This window comes from Staurois parvus, unplaced genomic scaffold (assembly GCF_062004578.1).
Source record: "Staurois parvus isolate SC_StPar_1 unplaced genomic scaffold, SC_StPar_1.0 ptg000086l, whole genome shotgun sequence".
In the NCBI taxonomy this organism is placed as follows: domain Eukaryota; kingdom Metazoa; phylum Chordata; class Amphibia; order Anura; family Ranidae; genus Staurois; species Staurois parvus.
The window spans coordinates 5,851,290-5,870,988 of NW_028317882.1; the positions used below are offsets into that span (position 1 = coordinate 5,851,290).

Sequence of the window (19,699 nt, forward strand, 5' to 3'; positions counted from 1 at the left end):
ATAGACATCTGTGTCTCGCAAGTCGCACCTGAAGTCGGAATGACATCTGACTTTGAAATCGTGCAACTTCACTGGAAATCGCACGATTTCAAAGCCAGATCAATGTGACCAGGAAGTTAAGCAACGGGGTTGATTTACTAAAACCTGGAGCGTGCAAAATCTGGTTCAGCTGTGCATGGTAGCCAATTAGCTTCTAACTTCAGCTTGCTCAATTAAGCTGTGACAAATTTTAAGCTGCACCATATTTTGTTCTCTCCAGCTTTAGTAAATCAGCCCCTATATGTTCAGTAAAGCTATGACGGTGTAAACTCTTGCATGCATTGTTTACTAAATGTGTCTTTATTGAAATAATTTTGATGATGGCCAGATCGCACTTTGGTAGCCCTACAGAAATTCAGAGAATTCAAAACTTTTTTCCACAATGTAATTAAATATGTTTTATAGTAAGTGTCAGTTGTAAATCAGACATTATTTATTTATCATTTTCTATAAGTAGCATATTGAGTGTGCTCTTGACAGGCTCTAATATGTCTGTGAACTGTCACAAGCAGTTTAGTGTAATAGCTTTTGCCATAACATTTTATTCACAGGGATTCAGGGAAGGATTTTTGTGAAATATCTGTATGATGTCAGGTAGATATTACTTTTCTTAGCCTACAAGGAGCAGAAGCAGATTGTGTTTAACATTGCATGACAGATTCATTTGAAATATTTGAACAAAACATATCTTATAACCAGTAACATTGTTTTTTTTTTCTGTTTCTTAACTTGTGTTCTACTTTATAATATTCTGCTGAATGTGTTCCGTTCAAACATATTCAGAAGAAGGTTCTAATGCTTCTGGTCTCTTCAGGATACTGTACCTCAAACCATATGGTGATCCCAGGACATCCATATCCTCCAGCCTTCTCTGATGAGCTTTCATCTATCCTCAAAGGACACAAAGCAGGGAGGTTATCTAAGAGGCAGAAACCAGTCTGTATGTCCTATGTTCTTTAAACATCATAGACAAATGTTCTGCCTATTCTACATCGAACGTACATAGTATTCATGCATTTTACATTAGGTGCCATTATTTTGCAGGAAACCCAGTTACAGCCATTTAGAAAAGTGGAAGTATGTGCCTTCAGCTCAGATATTAAGCTTTCACTTTATGTATTCTCAAAATGTAGAGATATTTGCATTTATTCCTGCAACGGGTCTTTTTAAATATACCATCTTTTATGTTGAAATATTACTATGCAGGGTTTTAATGTATTATGCAAAATTAATATGGAGATATTGATTTCTGTATAAATATTTGTAAGTGTTTTCATATTTAATATGGACTGTTGATTAAGACTTCTTTATGAACATCCTCTACCCTCAGTAGGCCATAACAAGACACCAGTTGCACTTTATTTGAAGTTTAACTAAACCCATTGATTTAACTGTTTCTCAAAACATTTGCGTTCAAGGCATGCCCTAAATAATAACTGTCACAGTTGCTTGTGCTATCAACCTAACTGTCAAGCCATCAAATGGCTGCTGTCAGAACTGATCACATGTGCAGCACCATGGCAGTTACAGATCAAACAGTCTAAGATGGCAGCTCCTTGGCTGTAAAAGATAGGAGGTATTAGTTCCTCCCTAACATTGAAGGAACCTAGTCTACCAAAATGTTTAAATATAGTTGTTTGAAAAAGATTGTGAGTTGCAGCGATCAAATCAAGAGTATTGCCAATTGATGATTTATTTTTTGTAGATGTATCTGATGTGTGGCAAATCAGGCAATTTAAGAATGTAGGCAAATGTAATCAATGTATTTTATGATTTTCTGCAGACTGGACAAATCTAATCTTTATTTATAAAGATTTCCTGCATTATTTGGCCTTCAAAACTGCATATACATTAGCTTTGTACAAATGCCGTCAAAATCAAAGGTTACTAGCTTATTTTCTCTTCAGGTTAAATGTTCTTCATTCAATAGGATAGTGTGGATCAGAAAAATACAGCATTATGGCCATTAGATGGAGCTGATGATCATAGGAAATTATTACTCTTTTGAACAAATAATTTTAGCCATCATAAAAAATATATACATAAAAAGTATGTGACTACTAAATTACTTTTAGAAGTTGAATCCAGTGTCTGAAATCTTTTAGATATTGGATTTGTTATGTACGGACCACAATATAGATGCTGGATGTCATTGTGCAAGTGGACAGGGTTGGGGTCTGTGGCTGCATTGAAAGGATATGAGTGAGTGATTTCTATCATATGGCAGCAGATATCACATTGTATTGTTGGATAGTGATTGTCTAGTAAAGAGAGCCATTTCAAGTGTATGCAAAATGTAAATTTTGGATTGAGTGTGGAAGGATTCAAACCTCTCTCTGGTCCGTCTAGCAATAAGTCTGTATCTGTACTGCTGAAAAATCGTCCTCACGATAGCTCCTGCTGACCGTTTTCTCCAGTACAGAAAATGATGGCGTGAGGTCGGTGATATCTTTCAATAATGAAACCTGTTCCAATGACAGCTGTCTAATCAGAGATATACTTTTGCATTGAAGCTCTTACTTTCTTCTAGTTCTTTAGGACAAAAAGTGAAGGTAAATCTCCCTGACTGGACACAGACAGCAAGGGTTGTAACCATTCGCTACTAAAGCCAAAAGTTTTGTTGTTGTTTAGTTTTGGATAGAGATACACTTTACAGGTAGTCAGACAGTTCTAGCAATACCAGGTCTCTTAATGTCTACCGCTAGCCCCAACAAAATTGTGTTTTAGTTCAATATGGCTTGCTCAAAGAAGAGGTCAAAGTTGACAGAAGTTAATTAACTAGGGTGCATGACCAAACCTCTTCTGAGCTTAGAAATTCAAACAAGATCTCTGGCATTCTGCTGTAGAATGCTGATACATTAGTGATGAGCTTGGTCACGTTCAGATTCTAATGCAATCCCACCTGAGCAATCCCAGCAGGAAACTGTCACCTGTACTAGGCCAGTCATCTGCGGCTGAGGCATTTCCCACCCAACTGCCACACGTATACAAGGGGCAGGGAACGCCTCAGTCCCTTATGAATTTCCCAGTATAGTGAATGCTTTGTGGTGAACTTGCTTAGACAGGTCCAGAGTAGAATCCAAGCATGCCCAGGCTCATCCCTACTTGGCATGTATTGTTGCCTTTAGGATTGAAGGGCATCCAGGCTCTTAGATAAACAGCTGCACACTACTAGACACTGCTTTCCAAGAAGTGTACATTTACCAAAACATTAGCCTGCTACCACTGTGGAACATAAAGGTACTCTTTCACAAATTTGGTTACTTGATTACGAACACACTGTTGTGGGTTTACTCAACTGTTGTGGGTTTACTCAATATGGACCAGTGAAAGCACAAGTTTTTAAGCTACCCTGTCCCACAAATAAAAAATAAAACTTCTGTTACCTGTAAAAGAAAAGCATGTATGTTCACCTTCCTGGTGGCCATCCAGCTGAACACCACTCTAATCAGGAGAAACGACTCTCCGAAATCCACTGACAAACTGACACTTTCAGGCATGCTGATCTTCTAAATCTCCCAAATTGCTTACTGGTTCCTCTTGCTGACCTCCATATTACTACAGGATGCAGTAGTGACATGGAGGTCAACAAGAGGAACCAGTGAGATCCATGGTGGAACCAGGAAATGAATACTCCTGAAAATATTGGTTTCCCAAAGATGTCTGAGGGACAATTTCTGTCAAAGAAAACTGCATTTGGTGGTGTGAGCAATGGCAAAGGTGAGTATACACTCTCTTCTTTACGTGTAACAGAGTTTTTTACATTTATTTTCCACAAGAGTGTTACTTTAAAGATATTGCTCTAATTTTCCATTATATAAGCTAGTCATATTACACTACAACAAAATTTTGCTGTAACCAATATCTTGGAATCTAGGTCAAAAACACACCTGAACTGACCGGAACACCTGATCCCTTGAATGGAATATCTGCTTTCAGTTTCCTTAAGTATTTAAAAATTGCCAGTAGAAAAAAATGTGTTTTGTTAAATTGATGAGGATTTAGTTGAAGATCAAAACGTATGCATTCATGCAGAACATCTTAAAATTCACAGGGATTACAAAACAGTCTAATAAAATGGATTACATACAGTAAGTATTTTCCTTCCTTGGAGTTTTGTTCAAAAAATATCTGCTCCAGAGCTTATTTAGAACCTTTAGCCTGGGTTCACACTTCTGCTGTGCGGAACATCGCATGTGATTCACACAGAAACCTAACCGCATTCCTGTGCAAATCACATGCAAATTTTGTGCAGTGCAATTTGAGCCATACATTTTGTATGTCTCAAATCGCATCGCATCTGCATCAGTACTAGAATGGGATCGCATGGGTATTCACACCCAAGCGATCTGATTCTGCGCATCGCACCGCGTCAGTGTGAACCCAGGCTTACATTTAGTCTACTTCAACACTATACTATTATGTAGAAATCTGTCACATGAAAATTCCAAAGAAATCCATTTTATTTCTGGGCTGTAACAATACAAAATGGGAAAAATCCAAGTGGAGAATACTTATACGACGCCATGTGACTGTGTATTGGCCTACATAAAGTGCCAACTACTGCAGGTAAATTTTGAGATTGCCCCTTTTGATTTTGGTAGTCCAAGAAAGTGAATGCATGAGGGGGAAGGCCCCATTTTGTTGTTACAAGCAAAAATGAACTGTTAAATTATGGTGCAGTCCCTTAACTATTTAATAATTCAAAATGAGAGCAAACGGTTATAAACCAATACTACGTACAATTATTCTTTATTGATTTTAAAATTGTATTTGTTTCTTGTTTTAGTACAAAACACAGTACAACACAAAGGTTTACAAAGTGCCTGTCCCATCTGATGCGAACATGACAGCAGTGACGGAGCAGACCCTAGAAGCTTTTAACATCAGTGGCATTTTAGACAATGTGACTCGTGCCATGGGACAACTACAGCAGATGATAGACTTGGAAGAGGTAGTGCCTGTGGCAGGCTCATCAAATGGAGTAAATGCCTTGGGTTTGGTGGTCTTCTCCATGTGCTTTGGACTTGTAGTTGGAAACATGAAAGAAAAAGGAAGGGCTCTCAGGGAGTTCTTTGATTGCCTTAATGAGGCCATCATGAGGCTGGTGGCAATTATCATATGGTAAGAATAAGATGACTCAATACTGACAATAATAAGTATAGAAAACTGCTAAAAACATTACAATATTATTATTTACACTATATATATATTGCAGCTTTGCTGTCCTCTTTTTTTTTCTCATGGCATTAACTGTAGCCTACATATTTTTCTAGGTATGCTCCAATTGGTATCATGTTCTTGATATCAGGAAAGATTCTGGAAATGGATGATTTACTGGTTATGGGAGGACAGCTAGGCATGTATACCATAACTGTTATCATAGGACTCCTCATACATGCTTTGGTTGTACTCCCATTGTTGTTCTTTATTGTTACTCGAAGGAACCCATGGCCATTTATTGGTGGCCTTCTTCAAGCTCTCGTTACTGCCCTGGGGACATCATCGAGGTAAGAAACAGCAGGGAAATGTTGTATAATAAAAGCAGATGTCAATTAGAAATGTCCTTATTGCCTATAAAAAAAAAGCATATTGTATTTATAAATTCTATTTATATGAATGCAGCTAGTACTTTGGCAACCAAAAATAATACTTATGTACTGCACACCAATATCCAGTGACAAAACTGTGTATATCTATATATATGTAAACAGCACATTTTGTATAGGCTCACAGCAAACAGAACACAGGGCTACTTGATAATAAGTATATTGATAATCTTCATTGTCAAAATGATTTGTTTCCCCAAAATTGTTTCTCTATGTATTTGTATTTTTTTAATTAAATAGAAACCTGTATAATTGTTATATTCTGCAACCCTTTATGCAAGCTAAATGACATATGCGCAGCTGGCTCCTATATATACAGAATGCGGACTTGGGAGTGCAGAACCATTGACAAAGATACGTAGAAAAACTTGAGAAGGGGGTAAAAACTTTTTGTGTTGGTATAATTTGGTAATGTGATGTCTGTAAATATGGAGATATTTAAATTTTCCTACTGTTCTCCTTTTTGAATGAACTTGATCTAAAATGTTTCTATGCAGGCAAAAATGAAAAATGCAGGCAACCTGTTGTGCCTTAAAGTACCTGTAATAGATTTCAGACTGATCCCTGTATACCTGTAAAATATCCTTGGATCTAACTTAACCACGCCCGTGCCCAGGCTTCTTTACTTTTAAAGGTAGACATTTTTAAATATAGAAAGTTTTTTTTGCCTTAATGCATTCTCTGCATTAAGGTAATAAAAAATCTTCTGTGTGCAGCTCCTCTCTATTCCCCCAACCACCCAATATACTTACCCAAGCCCAATCTCAATCCAGCACTGTGCCCAAGAGCAGTGTCTCTCTCCAATCTCTCTCCTTATTGGCTCCTGCTGCTGTCAGTCACAGCCAGTAAGGAGAGAATGGAGGTTGGGGCCGAGCTATGCTTTGTGTCTCAATAGACACACAGAGTGGGGCTCGGGAGTGAGAGGAGGGAAGAGGACACGGAGCAGTGGACCCAAGAAGGCGAGGACCGGTGTTGCTCTGTGCAAAACCATTGCACAGAGCAGGTAAGTATAACATGTTTGTTATTTTAAAAGAAAAAAGTATAGGATTACAGTCACTTTAACCGCCCCTCAGACCCAGAACTTTTTTTTAGTTTTGGTGATGTCTTGGTCCCCCTGAATATATTTTTTTAGCATTTGTAGTCTACCGTAACATATTATACATTATTTGCCAAAAACCTAATGCTTTGATATGGCAGCAAATTTAGATAGCTATATTATATTTCCTAGGTTTTTCATTGGGAATAAATAGTAATAACTAGGTAAAATGCATTTTCCTGTAATTCCTGTAGTTTAATATATTTGCCACGAAATATAATCAATAAATCCTGCTGATTAAAATATCACATTAGTGTGACTTTTGTACACAGTGGAATGCTAAAGCTCAAAGTGAACACATGCATTTTTTCTCTAGGAGAGTATAATTCTCCTTTCAACTCTACATTGCAGTGCATGCAGTAAAAAAAATGTTTGTGTAAATTCTTAATGTAACAATAATATAAGTTGAGAAGGGCACAATTTAGCATGGTGGCGAACAGGGGCGGACTGACAACTCATGGGGCACCCGGGCAATAGGGGATCATGGGGCCCCTGTGTTCTTGCCCAAACTCAAAAAAGCCTATGAAAAGGTACCAGGGGCATCTCATGGGGCCCCCTACTGACCCTGGGCCCTCGGACGGTTCCCGAGTTTCCAAATGGTCAGTCCACCCTTGGTGGTGACAGGTTTGTGATCACAAAAAAAAATTAAAAAAGCATTGCATTCACCTAGGTGAGCATTTGAAGTGCAGTGACTACAATTATCATCCAGATCATCTGATGTTATTGTTGCAATCTGAGGATTAATCCAGGGAGCTGGATCCAGCAGAGTGGGGTACTTGCACACTGCCACACTGGTTTGGCTGTAGCGCAAGTTTTTCTTCTATCTATAGACTTCTATCTGAATAGGTGTCTGGTGCATTTTCTGAAAGTCCACCAAAGATGCAGCACGCAGAACTTTCAGAAAACGCACCAATTATGCCCGATTAAATAGAAGTCTAAGGGAAAACACGGGTAACCAGTTCAAAAACCACAGGTACACTGTGCTGCACCTACACAGTTGCCAAACCTCAGAACAGCAGCAGGAATGCACCCTAAATGTACCAAACTGTTCTGGAAATAAACCCTCCCTGCATGAAAACATGAGGGGGGGGGATTTACTAAAACTGGAGCATGCAACATCTGGTGCAGCTCTGCACAGAAACCAATCGGCTTCCAGGTTTTCTTTTCAAAAGCTTAACTGAGCAAGCTGGAGTTAAAAGCTGATTGACTACCATGCACAGCTACACCAGATTTTGCACTCTCCAGTTTTAGCAAATCTCTCTGGGGTGTGCAAACAACAACTTAAGACAATGGATGATATAACAGCATCACTAAAACACAAAGAAGAACAGTTTTTTACAACTCAGTGGCAGGATTTTACTTACACTCAAGAATATAGAGTCTGAGAACTAAGTGACCAGCTACTGGAATTGTCCATCTCTCACAAATGCAACATGGGTACCACTGCATCCTCCTAGCCCACTTCTTCCCTAACGTATCCCCTCCTTTCTTCCTGCCTCATCCACGTTTTTGTGTCTTACTTGGTCCCATGAAATAGGGATATTTAGTTCACACATATTGCAATGCATGTTTAAGATGGCCAACTGCGTCAAAGTAATCCCTCTATGGCCAGTCCTACTCTGCTCTGCCTATGCAAATGCTACTGTGGACACAATGCTAGCATAGGGGAAAAGACAAAGTGGGGGGAGAGCTACCAGGTTCAGGTGTGGCTACTGACCCAACAATACAACAAACAAAATATACCTGTGCTCAAATCCCTATTTATTGCATAGTCTGCTTGAACGGGTATATACCAGTGTGCAGAGGGTTCTTCAGAATTTCTAGTGTTAATATGTGGTTACACCCCTTTAGCACCTGATGGATAAATGCATGCACTAGCTGTTGGGATTTGAGCACAGGTATATCTTGTTTGTTACTTGGTCCCATGGTCATGGTCACCCTGTTCATTTTGCAGATGTTAGGGAATACCCTCAAAGACCATTCTTTCCACAGCATTAGAAATGGTTTATGACCATACAGGTGAGATGCCGCATAGTTCAGCAGTAAGGCTTGAACAGAATAGCCAACTGTTAGAGTATGCTACCCCAACATTTCATATTTTTGATATGTGTCTGTTGTGTTAAAAAGTATCCTGTTCTATTTGCATTGCTTCCTTTGTATGAAATCCCTGGTGTTCCTGCCAGTCCCCCTTATTTCTTATTTCAAACTAACCACACTAAGCAAGCAAGCACATCCTTCCCAGCATGGTCAGTTTTCTGGCTGTGCTGTGAGCACTGCCTGCCTGTCCTCCAATAATCAGACTTGTGTGCTGACACACACCCGAGTACAGCTCTTAATTTGGAAGATCAATGTACTGTTGTTTCTCCACTCCTAGCCCTCTAAGCCCCCGTGCATCTGAGATCAGAGATTATGTGACCATTTATGAAATAAATATATATATATATATATATATATATATATATATATATATATATATATATATACACACACACACACAGTGAAGGAAATACTGGAATTTTTTATTTTTTATACTAGTAATGGCGGCGATCAGCAACTTATAGCCAGACTGTGGGACTGTGGCGGGCATTCTGACACGGGGGGGGGGGGGGGGGACTGACTAACTGTCACTGACATCCCCAGTGACACTAATACAGTGATCAGTGCTAATAAAAAGCACTGACACTGTACTAATAACACTGGGCAGGAAGGGGTTAACATCTGGCCGATCAAAGGGTTAATTGTATGCTGTGTGCTGTTTTACTATTGTGTATGTGTGTTCTACTGTGTAAGCACATTGCTTTGTATTGCTCTGCTATGCAGAGCAATACAAAGCAGTGTGCAGGAGCTGACGGGAGAAATCTGTATTGTTTCCATACAGACCTCTCTCTTCCGTCAGTAACACTTGGCGATCGCCGCGTGCCAGTGTGTGTGTGTGTATATGTATGTGTGTCTTTTGTCTATTTTAAACTGGGTTGACTTACAAGGATCATATATATAAGTTAAAGGTTATGGATAAAATAACTATGCTGAGGGATATTGCATGACAGTTATAGAAACCTGCTGTCCTGGCTTTGTCAATTGTACTGTACAAACTGTGGACATTCACCTTTCTGTAATATCTGTGTTCAGATGCACCTGCTGTAGTGTTCTTGTGGTATGTATTTTTTTTGTGGTGAAAAATAAAGAATTAAAAATAAACAAATATCCTTGGATCGTAGGCCAAGGCTGTACACGAGACCTCAACTTCTAAACACACTGAAATTTAAAAGTCCCAGCCTTTGCCGAATGCCAGAACTTCAATTGGCAGTAGAGGCTCTGCCATGTGAATATTGATTTTTAGGGGGGAGGGCTTGGACAAAAGCCAATGTTGCATGTACAGCGTGGGCCTAGGATCCAAGAGGGGGCTTGACAGTTATTGATTGAAGGCTAACAAAGATATTTGCAGGCATCATAAGGTGCCAGACCTTCAGCACTGTTGTTATCTTAGAATTGTTTTAGGTCAAAACAAGTTCACTTTAGGGTAAACCTGTTGACATGAAATGAATATGTCAGCTAGCTTACTGGCCTTCTGAAAATGCAGGTTGCCTGGCTGATCAACTGCCTTTAGCACTTTTTGTAGCAGTATAAAATATCGAGTATGTTATGTGTCCCTTCCAGTGCTTTAACCTCTTCCCGCCCGGCCTATGGCTGAATGGCGGTCGGCAAAATCCCTCACCTTTCCGGGTGGACGCCATATGGCGTCCTTTCGGGCATACGCAGTTTGCACACCTGCGCGATCTGTCACCGGCCGTGTACCTCGGACACGGCCGATGACAGATCTGAGTACCGGCCCCATTGCCGGTACCATGTCACCTGCTGTGACCAATCACAGCAGGTCACATGACAGTTGTATACAATGGATGGTTTCATTCATGCCATCCATTGTATACTAGTGTGCCTAGCTGAGAATGGTCACAGTGATCACATGCACAAGCTGGGCCAATCACAGCTTGTGCATGTGATCACTGAATAAATCGATGTCATTCAGGTAAATGCTTGCTTATAGCAAAGAAATTCTTTGCTATAAGCAAATTGTGTAAAAAAAAAATTTAAAAAATACTGATCACTTTCCCAAAGTAGTACAATGTTACTATGGTAACATTGTACTACTTTGGTCATAGTGAAATATGAAATAAAATCTTAAAATAAAGAAAAAAAAATGTAATGAAAAAGAAAAATTTTTTTTTTCATTCTGTCACCAGTCAGTGTCCCTGATCACTGCCATGCCAGTTAAAAGATGACGCTGTACTGCACTGGTGACAGTATGTAAAAAAAAAAATAGGGAAAATATTTTTTTTTTTTTTTTAATTCTCCAAGAAATTATGACAAAAAAATACAACTTAAAAAAACTCACCATGCCTCTTATGAAGTACGTCGGACTGTCTACTCTGCAAAAAGGGGTCATTTGGAGGATATCTGTACTGTTCTGACATTCTTGGACCTCAAGAAATTAGATTGGCCGTCAGTACTTCAGGATTGATCAATTTTCAGATATATCCCATAGTTGTGAACTCTATAACTTTCCTACAGACTAAAAAATACATCCTAATCTGGGTTATTTTCACCAAAGACATGTAGCAGAATACATCTTGGCCTAAATTTATGAAGAACAATTATGTATTTGCAAACGTTTATAACAGAAACAAAGAAAAACGTGGTGTTTTTTTTTTCTCAAAATTTTCGGGTTTTTGTTAATTCAGCAACAAATAAAAACCCCGGTGGTGATTAAATACCACCAAAAGAAAGCTCTAGTTGTATGAAGAAAATGATAAAAATTTAGTTTGGGTACAATGTTGTATGACCGTGCAATTGTCATTCAAAGTGTGAGAGCGCTGAAACCTGAAATTTGGCCTGGGCAGGAAGGGGGTAAAAGTGCCCTGTATGGAAGAGCTTAATGTGCCCCAAAGGGACAAGTGCAGCATCCAGTCCTGCTACCTGCAGCTGTGTCAAAGTCTATGGCAGGGTGCAACTTGACATTAAGGAACCCATAGGGCCCACAGTGGTCAGCTCTGTCCACCTGTAGCCTGCCATAGGTTTTGGCAGCCGAGCTGAATGCTGCACCTGTCCTTCCTAGGCACACTATAGTGCAAGGGACCTAAGACAGCGGTCACTAAAATGATTGAGAGAAAATTTTTTTTTTTTTTTCTTACATTAGCTCTGCCACTCTGCCCATCACTTTCAGATGTTTGGAGGAGAACAACGGTGTGGACAAGCGTGTCACTCGATTTGTGCTGCCAGTGGGAGCCACCATTAATATGGATGGTACAGCCCTGTATGAGGCACTAGCTGCTATATTTATTGCACAAGTAAACAATTACGAACTGAACTTTGGGCAAATAATCACAATCAGGTAATTATGGTGTAATGTTCATATTATATGCTCATATTACTGTAGCTATATTTTTTGTAAAATGTTCAGTGTTTGAACAGTTCTAAGCTGTGTCTCAAAACTTCAAATACAGATTGTGGTTTTCTAAAGTGATTTATGCCTTTCTTCCTGGTGTTCTTTCTCAATCTTAAAATGAGGAACACACAAAAACTCCATTTGAGCTGTAGTAGTAACCCTTTCACTGCGGGAGCCATTTTTGTGATTTTTGTATACATGTTTAAAAAATAATTTTAGGCCTGAAAATTATATAAAACCCCCAAAACATTTTTTTTTCTGAAAGCAGACAATCTAGAGAATAAAATAGTGGTAGTTCCAATATTTGTATGTCACACAATATCAGTGCAATGGTTTAGGAAACTCAAAATTTCAGTAATAAGTACACTACAGTTAATTTTAGAGCACACAAATGCAATAAATTATCCAATTTCTTGGAAAAATTTGAAAGATGTGGCTGTGCCAAGTAAATAGATAAGCAAACAGTCAAACCTTAAAGTTGTTGTAAACCTCAGACATGAAATATGAACAAAGCATATCCCTTTATAGTGTGTACTTGTCTCTATCCAGAGAACTAAGTGTCATTTCTGTCTGCTCCCTTGTTCCTCTGCTATCAGAATGAATGACTTCTGACACCAAGAGAAAAACGGTGACAGGGAAGGGACCTCCAGCAGATTGACAGCCTCAGCTCTGTTCCTGAAGCTGTGTGGTGCTGGGGGGTGTCTCTTACCTCCAATCAGCTGAGCTCTGCAGTGTGTAATTTCAGCTGTCTACACCCTGAACTTCAGTAAAGCTTTATAAATTCAGCACTTTGGCTGTAGAGAAGAGAATATTGTAGATAGACAGGTACAACTTATGTAGGAGGATTTGTTTTATCTCTGTGTTTCACCAAAGGCCAATCACTTCAATGGGTATGTATAAGGGTTTACAACCACTTTAAAATTGCTTGCACTTGTGAAACGCAACATACTTCAGTACCCAATATTTTCCATAGTTGACGGTTTAAAAGCCCCTACAGGTCATCAGGTTAAAATTGCCTCCAGTAACACCAATGCTGGGGGTTTTTACATACATGGAAGAAAAATATATTTGAAACATATATTTTAAAAATATTCTTCCCAAATATATTGCCATATATTTGAAATGCTACAATTTTGGCCATATTCAACATAGTTCAAAATATATTTATATAAATATATATATGCTGCATGTTGAAATGCGTTTTTATTACAAAATATATGAAAAATATTTTTAAAAATACATTTCAAATATACTGTATGTCTTTAAAAATACAAATCTACATTTTTGGATTGCATTTACAAATATATGTAAAAATATATGTTAAAATGACTTTTTTAAAAAAATCTGAAGACTATATTTAAAAAATATATATTTTTTAAATCTATTCTTCTGATTGTTTTTAACATATAAAAAAAGTCATTTTAACATATATTTTTACATATATTTGGAAATGCAATCCAAAAATATAGATTTGTATTTTTAAAGACATACAGTATATTTGAAATGTATTTTAAAAAATATTTTTCATATAATTTTGTAATAAAAATGCATTTCAACATGCAGTTTATGTATGTGTGTGTATGTGTATGTATGTATATATGTGTGTGTGTGTGTGTGTGTGTGTGTGTGTGTATATGTATATATATATATATATATATATATATATATATGTGTGTATGTATATATATATATTTGGGAAGAATATTTTAAAAATATATTTCAAATATATTTTTCTTCCATATGGGTATTGCCTCCACTAACACCAGTGCTGGGGTTAATTATTGCATTAACTAACACCAATGGTGTGGGTTATTGTACTCCAACCTCTTAAGTGTGCATTGTGATACTCTGCATAAAATGCAGCAGGATCAAAATTTTGGGCATTGAGGTGCGAAAATGCACTTCTGTAATGTGGCCCTCTGGGGGTGTCGGGGGTCGCACTTGAGGCTCTCTATAATTTTCCAGTTGACAAAGACCCTATTACAAATATGTATAGTTTGTAATAATGGGACCAGTTATAGTTGCTCATTAAATACACATGTTCAACTTTCCTTTTATCATTGCTATACAGTGATTGGGAGAGATGAACTTTGTAAAGCACAATGGGGGGAATTTTCTAAAACTAGGGCAGATAGAATCTGGAGCAGCTGTACATATAGTAACTGAGCTGCTTCTTAGCTCAGCTTGTTCAATTAAAGTGGAACTAAACCCTCCTATTTACAACCAAAATAGCTGCAGTTGTCATGGCGCTGTACATTTAATCAATTATGACACCAGCCATTTGATAGCTTGACAGCTCGGTTGGGAGCACCAACATTTGTGACAGAATACATGGAATGCCTTGAATAGAACTGTTTTACAAAACAGTTAAATAGATGGGTTCAGGTCTGCTTTAAAAGTTATTTCCAAAAAAAGGCCCTACTCATAATACACTGTTATTTTCCCTTTAAATCACAAGTTTGTTAAAGGGACAGAGTACATTTTACAAAACATTATAAATAATTGTCTGTCTTTATAGTCTGTGAGTTATCTGATCTTCTGTTATTTTTCTCGTCGCAGCATCACAGCAACTGCTGCCAGCATAGGAGCAGCAGGTATCCCTCAGGCTGGCCTGGTTACTATGGTTATAGTGTTGACATCGGTGGGACTTCCCACAGAGGATATAACGCTCATTATCGCTGTGGACTGGTTCCTGTAAGTGTTTTATCAGTGGGGTGACGTTATATGGGATTGTTAACTAGCTTGGTGCCAGAAACAGGAATCACAGAATCAGGCAGAAGAGATAAAACTCTTTCTTAGTTTACTGATAAATGTTCTGGTAACCCATCAAAATCATTGATAAAGAGGAATCAACAAATAGTTTTGCTATTTTACATCGGCACAGTAAATGCCTCATAATCTGGCATAAAACTTGGTGGGTGGTTATCCGATATCAGTATGTATTATTTGACTTTTATTAGCAAATAGCAAAGAGAACAAAAGATGTGTAGAAGGGCAGCATTGCTAAACCCCTTTACACCACCTCCCAGCAGTCCTATAAGTGGGCTATTTCCAGAAAATAGTCTATGCAGTCAAGGGACCCTATATGTAAGGTCTGTGGAGCCTTGTAAAATGTTTATAAATGATATTGTTATACCTGTAGGGTATTTGAGCATCCCAGAAGCCTGGCTGAAAAATTTCCAGTCAGCAATCTCCATGTCCAAAATAAAAGAACAGAATAGAACATAAAAGAATAAAATAGAATAGAATTAAACAAGATAGAACATAATAGAATAACAGTGAATAGAATATGATAGAATAGAATAAAATAGAACAGAATATGAGCCTAGAATAGAACATATTAGAAAAAATGAATAGAAAAGAAAAGAATAAAATAGAATAGAAAATAAAGAACAGAAAATAAAAGATTAGGATAGAAAATAAAATAATAGAATATAAAAGAATACAATAGAAAAATATAGAAAATAATACAATAGAACAGAATGAATATAGCCGTCTTCTGAAATTCTAATTTCGAAATACATTTTTACATCATGCAAATCCCTATTCCAAGACCCTGGCTCCATCCTAACAGATTCTTCCATACTTCAACAACTGGAGCAGTTACCTGTGGCCTTCAACTACTGCATGAACAGCTTGGGGTATATGCTTCTCCAAATCTTCAGGATGAGCCTATTTTCTGTCCATATGCAGAGGATTCTTTGCTGGTCAGCTATGCTATCATGCAAGAGAGGCCAAGAACATCTACTCTTTAACGAGAATGCCTCCATGAATAAGTACATCAAAAAGATCACTGGTCTAATCCATGCGGTCAGGACCTCCTGTCGCCCCCTTCTCTTGCTGTCTACAGATGCAGAGAAGGCTTTTGTTAGGGTCAATTGGCAATTCATTTTAACCACTTTACGACATATTGGACTGGGGCCGGCCATGTTGTCATGGATCTCTTCTCTCTATTCTTGCCCTTCTGCTGCTGTTATGGTCAACAAAACTAGGTCGGATTTTTTTGAGATCTCAAATGGTAGCCGTCAGGGTTGTCCGCTCTCCTCTTTGATTTTTGTGCTTTCATTAGAACCTTTTCTTTGTACAATCAGGCAGGAGTCCAGTATCCCTGGCTACATCAAGCCCTCAGGGGCTCATAAAGTGGCAGCCTTCGTGGACGATTTGATTTCATTCTGACTGACCCGCTTACATCTTTGCCGTCCTTGGTGAATGCTTTTCGTGGGTTTGGATCCCTGTCCTGTTTCCGGATTAACATCTCTAAGTCCACAGCCCTAAATATTTCAGTGCCAGCTGATGTGGTGAGCCATCTTCGCCCTCTGTTCCCCTTCCAATGGGCCACTGATTCCATCTGCTATTTGGGAGTTCATATTACCCCTGACTTGGCTGCTCTCTATCTGGCTAACTTTGAGCCGCTTTTGCAGCGTACGAGATCGGACCTGCTACGTTGGCATTCTCTTGCCCTTACGTGGTTTGGGCATTGTAATGCACTCAAAATTACTCTGCTTCCCCTAATCCTCTATCTTCTCCAGGCTCTTCCACTTCAATTGCCACCCCTATTTTTCAAAAAGATGCATGCTCTTTTTTGAGATTTTGTTTGGTCCCATCGAAAGCCTTGTCTTTAGTGTCGGCTTTTGCACTTACCCAAACGCCTCTGGGGTCTGGGTCTCCCAGATGTTCGAGCCTATTACAGAGCGGTTCACCTGATGAGGGTGGTGGATTGGTACTTCCGTGCAGAGATGAAACTTTGGGTGGCAGTGAAGCTGGAGGACTCTCGGGGCACTGCCAAAGCTGTCCTTGGATGTCTGCGAAACTGCCTCAGGCCCTGATGGACTATCCTACACTTGGTAGCACTTTGCTGGTGTCCAGGGAGACTTTTCGTAATTCCTCCCTTTCTTCGTTGCCGTCCCCCATGCTCCTCGTTTTGGGTGACCCTGAATTTCTACCGGGACTGGACGACCCCCAGTTTCAATGCTTGGCTGACTCGGGGAGCTTCTATATTTTTGGATCTGGATGGTAATCTCACCCCCCCCCTCCCGCTCTGTTGACAGCTGCAGATCCTCCGTTGGATTTTTAGTACAGCCTACAACTCCGCCATTTTCTTCAGCAACGTTCCTGATCTCCGGGGATATGTTGCCATCTTACGACACTGGAGAGTATCTGTCACAAGAAGGAACCTATCCGACATTGTCTTTCTATTTTCTACTCCGCCCTGATCAGCCCACAGGATGACTTTACACCTTCCTTCCTTTCCCACATGATAAACTAACCTGGGCCTCCGCTTCACGGCTGTACAGAGGGAGAAGATTCTCCACCTTATGCAGAAGTCATCTATTGCCTCCAGGGCCCAAGAAACAGGCTATAAGATCCTGACCAAGTGGTATAGGGTCCCTACGACCCTGCACCGCATTTTTCCTCAGATTTCAGACCTGTGTTGGAGGTGCTGCGCTGATCGGGGTAAGATAATGCATTACTTTTGGGCCTGCTCTAAAATCAAACCTTTTTGGCAAATAGTGACCTGACAAGTGTTGATGTGGCCTGTGACCCAGCAGCATGTTTATTGCCCCTTATGAACTGCCCTATTAAAAAGTATAAGGCCTCCCTAACGATTCAATTGTTAAATGCGGTCAAAGCTTGCATTCCCTTGTGTTGGAGGTCTGTGCACTCACCTACGAGGTCCCTTTGGTTTACTAAAGTTAATGAGATGTGAGACATGGAGGACCTCACAGTTTCTTTGTATGATCGGGGTGAAATTTTTCGAGACACCTGGAGACTGTGGCAATACTGACTCTTATCTCCAGGCGCCCTCTGGACTGGTGTGAAGGGGCCCCGTCCTGTCTAATCTTGTCTAGTCTTGTCTTCTCTTGTTTTGCTTCGTTCTCCGTGGGCCCCGGTTGGGAGAGTTGACCTATTCTATTCTGCTGCTCCTTCCTCCGGTGGTCTCTTCCAGATTTCATATTCCTTATTTCTGCATTCCGGTTTCTTGTCTGGACTTCCCCCATCTGTTTCCATTTCCTTGTTCCTCCTCTCCTTTGTTCTTTCTTTTTTTTCTTCCGCTCCCTTTTCTTTCTTGTTCCTTTTTTCCTTTCCTTGCATCCTGTTCTTCTTCCTATTCTAACTCCCCTGTGTATTCATAGTCTCCCTCGTTGGTTTCTTGATCGGAAGGGAGTTCTATATCGGAAATGCTTCTCTGTCTGCTACCTGAGATCTCCCTGCAGGACCTTCCCGTATTGCCCATACAGCTGGTTGCTTGTGATTAGACCTCTGTTTTCTTAGCTACTCTGGGGCCATACTGTGACCATGTAGCTGATTGATTTATTATGTTGTTCCCTATTTCGGTTTACACCAGAATGCTGCTAGTTTACTTGGTTATTTGTTATACTTGGCTCATTTATTGCCATATATATATATATTGTATGATTTTTGGCTACCTTACCAGAAAAATGTATAAATAAAAGAATTATAAAAAAACATCACTGTTTGCAGTACTTCCTTCCCCCAAAAAAGAAGGCCCTCAAAACTGAAGAGTTTGGCACATTCTGGACCTTAAAACTCAACCTGTTTCTACAGGTTCAAAATTTCTGCACAGAATTAGCTAGGTCTGGCATTGACTCCCTTCAGTCAATGCTCAGTAGGCAGTGCAGATTATGCAAAGCTTTGGTTGGATTCTGAAACTTTGGAAATCATTGATGGAACCAGATCTCGTTTATAGTACCCAGGCTTTGGATCCTTTCCAGGGGCAAACTTCTGTCCCTCCACACTCATGCTAGGGCCCATTTGTCCCATGTTCATGCATAAGATAGTTGGGTTTGAGGGTAGTGTCCCCAAAGCAGTAATATAGCCCAGGGTCACATCAGGCAACTGTAACTTAACATTTTGGCAGCGTGGAACAAACAGACTTAGTCCTTGGAACACCCAATGCATCTGACCTTCTAGACCATGGAATATTTTACTTTTGCACACCATACTGGAAGCAATCTTGTGGTTAAAAAGGTGTTGAAACAACCTCTCACCAGATACAACACTACACGTATGCAAACCAACACTGTGGCGTCTAAAAAAAAATCAGGTATATGTGTAAATCATATATAAATCAAGTATGAGTAGTACCTCCCTTTACAGGCAGTGATAGCATCTGCCCCTAAATGGTGAATAAACACTTAATGTACCCAGTTGTGAATAGATAGGCGCTTACTCAATACAACATATATCAAATAATATCAAAGTGCTCTCCCAACACTTATAGGTGATAAATTGGTAGGGGATAACTTAAAGTCCCAAAAAATTGTAGACCGAGAGAGAGTAAATAACAGTCCCATATGGGGGTATCCCAAAGTTCTAAGAAAGTATTTTCCACTACATGTGTGCACCAGATAAAAGGTATGTACCAAAATATATTCAAGCTATAGTTATATAATGGATATAGGATGAAAGTGCACACTCTCAGTTTAATTTGAGGGTATGTACATTCAAATTGGAGGAAGGATTGAGGAATTACAGCACTTAATATTAGCC

General features: G+C 39.3%; 1 protein-coding gene across 1 annotated transcript in view; it reads left to right on the forward strand.

Moving 5' to 3' along the window:
- LOC149468489 (excitatory amino acid transporter 1-like) overlaps positions 1-19,699 on the forward strand; it is an 85,283-nt gene that overhangs the window by 58,123 nt on the left and 7,461 nt on the right. Inside the window, exons 6-9 of the mRNA XM_089669998.1 lie at positions 4,829-5,163; positions 5,316-5,549; positions 11,939-12,133; positions 14,747-14,881. Coding sequence (XP_089526124.1) covers positions 4,829-5,163; positions 5,316-5,549; positions 11,939-12,133; positions 14,747-14,881 — 899 coding nt within the window. The remainder of the gene's footprint in view (positions 1-4,828; positions 5,164-5,315; positions 5,550-11,938; positions 12,134-14,746; positions 14,882-19,699) is intronic.